Source organism: Plectropomus leopardus, chromosome 2, assembly GCF_026936395.1.
Source record: "Plectropomus leopardus strain MGB_pleo_1.0 chromosome 2, ASM2693639v1, whole genome shotgun sequence".
Classification (NCBI taxonomy): domain Eukaryota; kingdom Metazoa; phylum Chordata; class Actinopteri; order Perciformes; family Serranidae; genus Plectropomus; species Plectropomus leopardus.
Window position 1 is genome coordinate 7,984,775 of NC_142177.1, and position 11,659 is coordinate 7,996,433.

Genomic DNA, 11,659 nt, shown 5'->3' on the forward strand with positions numbered 1-11,659 from the left:
ACTTAATACGGTATTTAATATATCTTGAGGTCACCTAACTAGTTCTGATCTACCTGATCTCACCGGTTGCCTTATTAAATATCAAAAACTTCTCCAAAGAATTACATTGGCTGCCATTTTGGAAACAAGCTATTATCTTCATTGTTATCTAATCCTGCTGAGGCAGATTAGATGGCCCACCGGCGAGTCATATAAAATACTCCATGGACTCAGGTTGGCACAGGTTTGTAGCTTGCAGAGGTTTACTTTACTTCAGCTCTTGCAAAGCACTGCCAGTCAGAATCCAAAGACAACAAACCTGGAAAAGGTAAGAAACTAATGATGACTAAGATGATGGAGGCGGCAGCAGCAGTGATAAACAATAGCTGCACACATAGCACATTTAACAGTTAGAAGTAACTGATTGTTTAACACTAACTGGCTATTCTATACATTGAGTGTTTCTGCACTGTGGCGTAATTTTAAAACCGAATTTTGTAGATTTTTGCTTGCATATGTGTCTGTAATTCTTTAGTCAGTAGAGTGGTGCACTAGTTTGGTGTACATTCTCAAAAATATGACATTTCCAAGGATTCTGATGCTGTTGCAATTTACTAAGCAAATAACACTGTCTTGGTTTGGATGATCAAAAGTGGTTTGATAGAACACACTCCCTTTTAATAACAAAGGTGTACCACAATCTTGTGTGTGATCCCATTATTAATTGGATTATTATATTATAAATAACATGATTAATTCAACACACATTTATAGACATAATGCTAAAATTGTGGTTGTCCAATTTTATAAATATCTGATCTGTTGTATCTTGGTTACAAAGCGGTGTCATGTGGAAGAACACACAATCTGAAGATAAAAATAATCTGTTTAAAACACATTGAAAACAAGCAGTGGTGGACAGTAATGAAGTAGGCTGCATTTTAATAAGCACTATACTTGAGGAAAATTTTGAGTATTATTTTCTGGAAATGTATTATTTGACTCCACTACATTTGAAAGACAAATATTATACTTCTGACTCAACTACATTATTACGAAGGCTCACATTACTCATTACATTTGCTTTGACGTAAGCAGATTAATTTTTTTTCCTTTTAAATTTAAAAAACTAAACTATAAACTGTGATCATGCAGTTCTGTGTGTGGGTGTTGAAAAAAAGAAAGAAAAAAGAGAAAATTAAAATGGTGGTACTTTTGTCAATTTATGTTTCTGTAAGTATTTTTATTGGCTTTGTAGCATATCTGACAAGCTTTTAATTCCACAGGTCCTCAAGGTAAGTAGGTGCATTCAATGGGTTGTTTTAGTCAGTTCTGTAAATGTATTGTGACAATATATAACAATGTATTGAGACGACAAAGTACTTTGTATACCTAGTTTTCTTTTTCAAGCAAGCACTCCAATACTTATAATAATATATCAAGTAGCAATAATTTAATTATTTCACTCAACAACTTTTACTTGTACTAGAGAAATATTTGACCAGGAGTATCTATACTTTGACTCAGGTAGTACAAGTAATGTGTACTTTGTCACAAACCCCAAACCTAACCCATCCACTACTGCTCATGAGCAACAAGAAGAAAAGTTCACAATCTCAATTTTGTTTATAAAAGTGTCCTACTAAAGCTCAACACGTCACATCTCTTCTCAAATTTAGAACTACAGTTTATCAGACCAGGTCCCCAGGACTGTTTAACTCCTGATAACTTACAAGTACATAATGAAGTTGGAGAGAATGGAATTGATAACAAAGGAATTTAAAAACTCTTATCCTATTGATTAAATTCAAACATTTTAAAAAAACCTTTTCAGATGTCTTTGAATGTTTCTGATGTTGCATGTGTGTACTTTTGAGTTACTGCCAATATTTGTGTGTGTCTTGTCTCTGTTCTTATTTATTCTGCTTAGGTGGCCCAAAGTGAGGATGACTTGGGTTGTGCTGCTCCTGATTTTGCAGACTTTTACAGGATGCACAGGTAAAGTGTCATAAGGCTTGCCACCAATTTAGCTTAATCAGTCAATTTGCTAACAACGACGCAATAGAGTCCAAGTTGTGTTGTTTGATTAAAAACTCCACATTTTAGTATTTAACACCAACAACAGCCTGGACTAAGTGAGGTTTGACTGTTTTTCTTTGCAAAAATAAAGTCAAAGCACAGCTAATTTTAATTCCAGGAATATATTCTATAAATGTAAGGTGTGAATGGATTTTGATTTCAAGTTGAAAGTAAGTCAAATGCGTCTGAAAAAGTGAAATAAAAAGCAATACAGCAACAATCTGCCAATGCTGTATTAGATCTCAAGATAATATAAACAATACACAAAATATCAACAAACCAGAAACTGAGACCACATTTTATTCCCAATTCTAAAATACAAGCAGGAAGTCTCTGAATGTCTCTAATTGCTGATTTGTAATGCACTTAGAAATTACATTTTAAATACCAGCCCTGATTTCTTGTCTTCACTTTCACAGATTCTCAAATCGCACTTAGTCCAACAAAGCCAAGTCCTCCAGTGAGATTAGTCAACTCCAACAGCCCCTGCTCCGGCAGAGTGGAGATCTTCCAACATGGGCAGTGGGGGACGGTGTGTGATGACCTCTGGGATTTGGATGATGCTCAGGTGGTTTGTCGACAGTTAGGCTGTGGCAGGGCTCTGGAAGCGAAAAAATGGGCATATTTTGGAGAGGGCAGTGGAGTAATTTGGTTAGATGACCTTCTGTGCTTTGGGAGTGAGTCATCGATAACAGACTGTCCACATGGGGGATTCGGGAACCATAACTGTGGTCATTCTGAGGATGCTGGTGTCATCTGTGAAGGTAAATGTGGTATTCTACCATAAGTAGACTTAAGTTGCTCGCAAAGAAGAAAAAAGAAATACATTTAGCTTTGACTCTAATAATATATTGTAGAGAATAGAAATTACATTATGTCTCTGTTTTAAAGGGATAGTTAAGGTTTTTATGTGGGGCTGTATGAGGTATTCAATTGAGGTACTTTCTAAATTACATGAGGTCCCCAGGTCATACTAGCTCCAATGCGAATAGGGTTTTAAACTGTTATTGTCCTTTTTTAAGTAGGCCTTGTTTAAAGCGGCTTAAATGAGTTCAGCTGTTCACAGAAATGCAATGCTAAGCTTCTGGGGTGCTAGAAGTCCATCATATAGCTGCAATTGAAAAGCCCCAAACTATCCCTTTAAGGCATTTTTCTGAACTAAAGAAGCTGAAGGATAAAATGATCAAGTACAGCTATACTGGTGGAATTGGGCTTTTCCTTATCCAGGTGCTATGTGAGTTTACAGAAATTTTCCTTTGACCTTATACAGGTACTGGCGGAACATTTTCTTCAACCTCCCCTACTCCAACACCACCGAGTTCTTTAGAAACTAAAAGCACAGTTTCTATGACCACTCCTACTCCAACACCACTAAGTCTGTCAGAAAACAAAAGCAAAGTTTCTACAACCACACCTTCTCAAACACCACAAAGTTCTTTAGTGAGACTGGTTAACTCTACCAGCAACTGTTCTGGTAGAGTAGAAATCTTCCACAATGGTCAATGGGGGACGGTGTGTGACGATATTTGGAGCTTGACTCATGCTCAAGTGGTATGTCGGCAGCTGGGATGTGGCAATGCCATGGAGGCATCATATGCTGCATATTTTGGAGCGGGCACTGGACCGATATGGTTGAACCATGTTCAGTGTTCTGGGAGTGAGTACTCAATAACAGACTGTGCACATCAGGGCTTCGGGTCCCATGACTGCAATCATTTTGAGGATGCTGGTGTCATTTGTGAAGGTAAATATGTTATACTGTATATACTGTATATATATTGATAGTTCTCTCAAGCTGCCATTGCTTGAGAGTAATATAGTTTATCTTTGACTCTATTTTACAGTATACAATGGATGTCTACTACACAATGAATGGAATTTAGAAACAATTTTCCACCACAATAAGCTTAATACACAACTGAGGCATTACCTTTGACCAAGAAAAAAAAGAGTCCTGAAATATGAAAGGATGAAGCACACCTAGGACTGTACAATATATTGATACTATAAGGATATTGTGATATGAGACTAAATATTGTCTTAGATTTTGAATATCATGGGTGTTATATTCTAGGCTGCATTGCAGTAATGTGCTGTAATTATCTGAATTTATAGTCAGTCCTAGTTGTTCTATAATTTGTCTTTGTCCACTTAATCATTATGTCCACATTACTGATGATTATTTATCAAAATTCTTACTTTGTAAGTATTTTTTTAATTCCCCATAGTCAACCCTACAATATTGTTGCAATATCAATACTGAGGTATTTGATCAAAATTGTTGTGATTTAGATTTTTTCGATATTGTCCATCCCTAACTCAGTGTATCCTCATAGAGCAGTTGCTCTATGAACACGCCGCGGTTCTTATGATATTTTAAGAATTAGCCCCATGAATGATATGTATTTAATATAATGTTTTATAATTCATGTAAAGTTAGGAGGTTAGGTTTAAACAAGTAAAGCTACTGTCACAAGGTTTGGGAATAAAACCATGGTGACAATGTACCCTAAAATAACACAATGTTCACATGGTTTCAAACACCAGTCATTCGGGTGAAAGTCCTTTATATTGTGACCATAGTCTGTATATAAAAACAAGCACTTGGACAAACATCAGGGTGATGAGAACTACCTTCAGTGGCAGAAACCATATTTGAAAATTTTATTTGGCGTGTACTTTGAGTTTTTGGTTATGCCTATATCCATTCACTAACATGGAGGGGCGGGATCTAGGACCTGTACTGCAGTCAGTCACCAGGGGGCAATTGAGAATCAAAAGCCACACTTTGGGGGAACTGTCATGTTGTCCATCTTTATATACAGTCTATGATTGTGACTCTCCCACTACCCTCAACCTGCCCCTATACGGGACTGCATCCTGCATCCTGTACTCTTGACAATGAATTGGTCATGTGATTGCAGCCTTCCAAAATACATGGTATATGTGGTAATAACTGGTTCATAATTATGTGGGATATGTATGGATTTTAGAACATTACTTTTCTTAAGAATCGTACAAACAGTGCATGAGAACAGCCCGCAAATTACACCTAAACTGGTAAAATTGGACTTTTTGGCATTATTGGTAGAGGCAGCCTACAGTAGCCATGTGGGCTCACCAATTTGTCTTTCATTTAAACCAGACATGAACAGCACAATGTCTACCTTCACACCAGCTCCCACACCCCCAAGTCTTCCACTGAGACTGGTCCACCCCAATAGCAACTGTTCTGGCAGAGTGGAGATCTTCTACAATGGTCAGTGGGGGACGGTGTGTGATGACAGCTGGGGAATTGCTCATGCTCAGGTAGTTTGTCGACAGCTGGGCTGTGGAAGGGCTGTGGAAGCAAAACAAAGTGCACATTTTGGACAGGGAACTGGACCAATCTTGTTGGACAATGTTCAGTGTTCAGGAAATGAGTCCTCCATAACACACTGTACACATCAAGGTTTTGGATCCCACAACTGTGGTCATTCTGAGGATGCTGGTGTCATCTGTGAAGGTAAATGCGTCATTATATTTTAAGTAAACTCTAGTTTCTGCAACACACACTGATTCAAATTTAATTTTAACCAGAAATTCACAGTACATTTTCTGTGATTGCAGCTGCTCCAACATCACCTCCAACATCAAGTTCTTTAGTGAGACTGGGCAACTCTAGCCACAGCTGCTCTGGCAGAGTGGAGATCTTCCACAACGGTCAATGGGGGACAGTGTGTGATGATAGCTGGAACCTGATTCATGCTGAGGTGGTTTGTCGGCAGCTGGGCTGTGGAAGGGCTGTGGCAGCATTGCATGGTGCATATTTTGGACCAGGCACTGGACCAATCTGGTTGGACGATGTTTGGTGTTTGGGTATTGAGTACTCAATAACAGACTGTGCACATGAAGGCTTAGGATCCCATGACTGTGATCATTTTGAGGATGCTGGTGTCATCTGTGAAGGTAAATGCATCCTTTTATTTTAAGTACACTCCATTTTTTTGCAATATGGATTCACATAGATTCTCATTCCATTTTAACCAGGGATTCCAAGTACATTTTCTACAACTGCAGCTGTTGCAACACCACCAGGTTCTTTAGTGAGACTGGTCAACTCTGCAAGCAACTGCTCTGGCAGAGTGGAGATCTTCCACAATGATCAGTGGGGGACGGTGTGTGATGACATTTGGGAACTAACTCATGCTCAGGTGGTTTGTCGGCAGCTGGGCTGCGGAAGGGCTGTGACAGCATCGCATGGTGCATATTTTGGATCGGGCACTGGACCAATCTGGCTTGACAATGTTCAGTGTTTAGGGAGTGAGTACTCAATAACAAACTGTGCACATGGAGGCTTTGGATCCCACAATTGTGGTCATTCTGAGGATGCTGGCGTCATCTGCGAAGGTAAATGTGTCATCTATTTTAAGTCCACTCTAGTTTTTGCAATGTGTATTCACATAGATTCTTCTTTAATTTAAGCCAGAAAGTGCTACTTCATTTTCTACAACTACACCTGCTCCAACACCACCTTTAGTGAGACTGGTAAACTCTGACAGCACCTGCTGTGGCCGAGTGGAGATCTTCTTTGATAGCCAGTGGGGGCACATATGTGGCAACAATTGGGGACTGAATGAAGCTCAGGTGGTTTGTCGACAACTGGGCTGCGGCAGTGCTCAGCCATCACCATCACCTCAAAATACTTTTTTTGGGTCTCTGGGAAAATCCGGTTGGACGTAGTTTGGTGTTCAGGAAATTAATCATTGATAACAGACTGTGAACTTCTAATATTTGGGTCTTTTGATTGTTACAGTGAAGATGCTAGCGAAATTTGTGACATTAAATGTTCATACATATTAAAGTACTCCTGGTGCATTTGGAATATTTTGAAATCATACAAATCCAACATAGGAGAGTTAAAATTCTGCCCCTAACCTTTCTTCTTTTCTTTTTTTAAAAAATAATCATTTTTAGAACCATCTCTACTCCAGGCTGCTCAGCTTGTTTGCTCCCCGTATCAGCTTCTAGTTGGGGTACAACTGGACAGCCTGTTGTTGGCTGGTTTGAACGCATTCTCTGGTCAGCTTGCAGCTCCCTACTGTAACAGCTACAGAGTGCATGGTAATACTGTGTGGTACCGAGTTGCACGTCAGGCTGGCAGCTGTGGAACTGTACTGACGGTAAAAACTGATCTCTTTTATATAACCTGATTACTTGTACTTGTTACTTGTTTTCTTCACGTATTTTCTCTCCATTTTGGCTACAATATATTTTGTTTGATATGTATATTAGGCCTCCAAGTAAGAATTCATTTCATTTTTGATTAATATTTCAATAATTTTTTTGATTCATTCAAGAATTGTTTGGTCTATAACACGTCACCCCATTGTTAAAAAATGTCTGTTCTAAGTTATGAGAGCCCAAGATGACATTTTTAAATGTCAGGCAGGATCCAAAGAGTGGACAGCTCAGACAGGACAGGACCATGAGAAGATATTCACTTTTATTTGACAATAAATTTATTGGATTAAAATCGCTGACTATACCTTTAACTGGCATTAAACCGAAGAAAGATGGCTTCTATAACCCAGGATGATTCAATTATTTTGCTGACTGATCATCCTTTCTCTTTCAGACCAACACCACCCATGCCATCTACTCCAACTCTTTGTTTTTATACCCAAAAAGCAATGATTCTGTGCATCTACCGGAGGTTATTCCATTCTCCTGTGCTTATCCCTTGGAAACCGAAACCAGCCTGAATGATGCAATCCGACCACAACTGTGAGCCTTTTATGTAATTTCTTGATAATAACAACACTCGGAACAGATATATATCACCTGAAGGGTAACACACATCACTAATCTTCTCTCTTTCTTAACAGCCATGGGGATGGCCTCATGGGGTCAGGTGCTCCAGACAGGGCCTACATGAGTCTTTTCCGTGATTCCAGCTTTTATTACAGCTACCCAGCGGGTCAGATCACCCTGCCAGTGGGGTCTGGACTTCATGTGCAAGTGCTTGTGCATGATAATGATGCAAGTTTTGCAGTTGTTCTGGATGACTGCTATACCACTTACTCCTCAAACTCTGATGACCCAATGCGATACTATCTCATCCATTCTGGGTATGTGTCTCTCCCGATTTACATAGACTGGAAGGGAAAATGGAAATCTACAGTGATGTGTATAGCTGCTATAACTAGTACCTAGATCTGCTCTGATCTGATCCACAAACAGTACTTTTACATGTGGGTGGGGCTGTTGTCACTAGCTGCTCTTGCTGCATTTCCTTATTCACTGGTTATACAGAGTGAAGCCTGCACCCCGTTTATCACCCATAAAACAGTGCTGCAGGCTGAAATGAGAGTCTATCTCAATGGAATAGTTATAAATAGCAGGTTTGTGCATTGACTCCTTGTCAGGCAAAGACAGCAGGGTATATTCAGAGTTTTTGTTTTTTCTCAAAGTGTAAATTAGAATTTGAAGTTCTCATAATCCAGTCGCAAAGATCCACTCATTACTGAAAGTGTAATTCAGTCGATAAAAACATATGGGGTGGTCACAGTTGTCATGTTAAAATGTAAGGTGTCAAAAACAGGTGCTATTTGGATTTGAAGACAAAAATGACCAAACGAGGAGGGAGAGGTTAGACTTGTTATTTCTTTTGTCAATAAGTCAAAAAAAAAAAAAAAAATCAAAGGCACACTGTTTTGCAAAAGTTAAAAAAGCCTCTAATAAATAGGCTTAACACATACATGCTTCAACTTCTTTATCAGGGCATGTAAAAACAAGTGGCAGCTCACAGATATATACCAGGACTGGTTTCAGGTGCCAGGCAATCAGAGGAGCACTAGATAATTGTCACAGGTACAATTAATGAAGTGAAGTGTGCACACACTCAGGTCAGCTCCAACAAAGCAGCATTGTGCTCAAGACCATAACATTCATCACACATACAGTAACATCAGATAAAAAAATATATACAAAATAGATAATTCCTCACCTAGGCCTGGGCTCATAGTGGCCCTTAACTGGTAAAGTTTCTCTTTGTAACAGTTTTTTATTTTATCTATCCTTCTGTTAGACATCTATAGAAGGCATGAACAGTAGTTAAACCAGCTACAGCTCAGCCCTGAGCCTACAGTGTTGATTCTCTATTGACTAATCTACAGACTGCAGTGTTTCTAGCCACCTTTTAGTATCAGATTGGTGTGCTAGGTACAACAAGCAGAGGGGTGACGAAAAATGGCCGTGGTTCAAAAGGTACTAAATGTACCGTTCAGAATTTTTCACAGCGGAAATGCAAAAAAATGCGTACTGAGCAGGTGGAAATACCTCATAATGGTCTTAACGACTGTCTGACATCTTTACTAGGTGTCCTACCGACCCCCGTCGTGTGTCAGTGGTTGAGAACGGCCTGTCGTCCCGTGCTCGTTTCTGTGCCCATCTCGCCCCTCTCCAGGGTGAAAACTCATCTGTCTTCTTACACTGCAGACTTCACTTGTGTGACAAGAGGAGCCAAAACTGTGTTCCAGTGAGTCAGACATGCATCCTCTCACTCAGTCCAAATAATCAATCAGCAATCAATGCTCTACATCCAAACACAAGTTCTGTGATCATTCTACCCTCTCTTACCTTACAGAGTTGCAGAAGAAGGGTGTATCGCTCTGTTGATCCTACTCAGCTCAATCTTGTCACCATCGGACCATTCACTTGTGAGTACAAAATACAATCTGGTGTCAGAGCAGATATGTCAACATTGTAGACTGTATGGGAGTTACAATGCATGTTTTATTTTCCTTTCATCTTGGTCTTTAGGGGGGCAGTGACTTGTTAATGGAGTGAGCTGATCAACACTGCAAAGTAAAACAAATGCATTTTGATATTTTCATTTCAAATGTATAATTAAACTTAGTCACCAAGGCATTGAATTTTACAATCACATTTTCCAGGCCTGGAAAAATCGCTGAATATGTAAAAAAAGGTTTAAAAGTAAATATCTCTTTATAGAATTGTGTTGTGTTTAATTCAATTATTACAGTCATTTTCAGTGGAAAACCTTCTGCCTAATGTTGTGGCAAATTTATTTTCTGGAGCTTTTAATATAACTTGGCTCCAATATGTATCTATGTGTGACAGCATTTTGTTTGTTTGTTTGTTTGTCTTCCTCAGTTCCTCCCTACATCCCGTCTCTTCCTCATGTATATGTTTCTTTTTTTTAAATGGACTTTGAATCTGACATTTTAAAAAAAAAAAAACACAGAGCAAATTAGAGAAGATTTTTTTCCATAATGATTCAGTGAAGAATTATGGAAATGTTTTGAAACTTTATCCTTTAAAATGTGTGGGAACCCTCCTTAGCAACAACATTCTTTCATGTATTGTATTTTTCCGTAATTAAAAATGGCTCACCAATATTAAAAAATGCATGAACAAAACAAATTGTAATAAAGATTAGTGAGTAAATATGACTTATTTTAAATAAAGTAAATAGAAAGAAAAAACGTTTTGTATTATATTCATTCAGTCACTGAGTTTATATTTGAATCAGTTTCCGGTTTGTTGGCTCTCTTATTTCATCCCAAATTCTTTTTTTAAATCATAGAATATAATAAGATTTTTATTTTAATAAACATTTATATTATCCATCCATACATCCATCACAGATACATACCACTCATCCTAAAGCATCATTAGAGCATGACACCGACTGAGCCCACCCCCATGTGGACTGACAGTGTATTGCATGCTTTGATTTGTACCAATTTGCACAAATTTTGGGTCTATGTTTCTAGTGTTGGAGAATACATGATAGCAATGCAGCAATGGTAACTCTCTATGTGCTATCATTCCTTTTTCATCCCTCCATCATCACAGTTTCTTCATGATGTTTCACCATTTTGCACACAGAGCCAGTATAAAAGAAAATAACCTGCACAGAATAATATAAAGTTATATATTGTAAAATTTAGGCTATAGTCTTATCTAGTCCCATTTTCATGATGCTGAAGACAACAGAATTTGACCTTTGACCTCTCACGCTGCAACTAACTTAATATTGATCTGATATGCCTATGGATAATTCTATCATAAAAAGCACGAATAGAACTTTAAAATTATCTTTTTACATGAATGACAATAATAAGCCATCTTGTGTTACTCACCAAATTGCATTGTTAGTGTCCTTGAGACTAAATAAACACACTGAGTGGATTTCCTTCCTTTGCAAAGCATTTTTTTTACAAGAATGTGAATGCTCTGGTTTTAAGTACATTGACTGTATCTTAAATTTTTTTTTTTTTTTTTAAAAAAGAACCAGGTATTGTCCAAGACAGCAGCTCATCTTTTGAACAAATTAAATTAATTTTCAAATCTTTGGGCCTTTGCTTTATGTGCTAAAATCTGTGTTGTTAAAGCTGAGAAGTATTTGAATATGTCTGACTTTGCTGACTCATAGCAACATCAAAAAAGAAAGAGGTTACATACAGTAGAGCACAGGGGAAGATCAGACAGACACAGGGTTGGGTAAATGTCCAATAATTGCACTTGTTATCTTTACCATACATTCCCGTGGGATTAATTATTCTGATAATAATAAAATATCTATAAGTATTCT

The 11,659-nt window shown here is 38.1% G+C and overlaps 1 protein-coding gene across 1 annotated transcript; it reads left to right on the forward strand.

The window, feature by feature from the left end:
- Positions 1 to 213: 213 nt before the first annotated feature.
- On the forward strand, positions 214 to 10,547 carry LOC148190142 (scavenger receptor cysteine-rich domain-containing protein DMBT1-like). Its single transcript, XM_088083883.1, has 13 exons — positions 214 to 307; positions 1,910 to 1,977; positions 2,478 to 2,822; positions 3,329 to 3,802; positions 5,204 to 5,563; positions 5,668 to 6,006; positions 6,088 to 6,447; positions 7,015 to 7,220; positions 7,676 to 7,824; positions 7,926 to 8,168; positions 9,418 to 9,577; positions 9,686 to 9,758; positions 9,862 to 10,547. The coding sequence occupies exons 2-13, from the start codon at positions 1,926 to 1,928 to the stop codon at positions 9,870 to 9,872; spliced, it is 2,772 nt and encodes a 923-aa protein (XP_087940009.1). The 5' UTR covers positions 214 to 307; positions 1,910 to 1,925; the 3' UTR covers positions 9,873 to 10,547.
- The last annotated feature ends 1,112 nt before the right edge of the window (positions 10,548 to 11,659 follow it).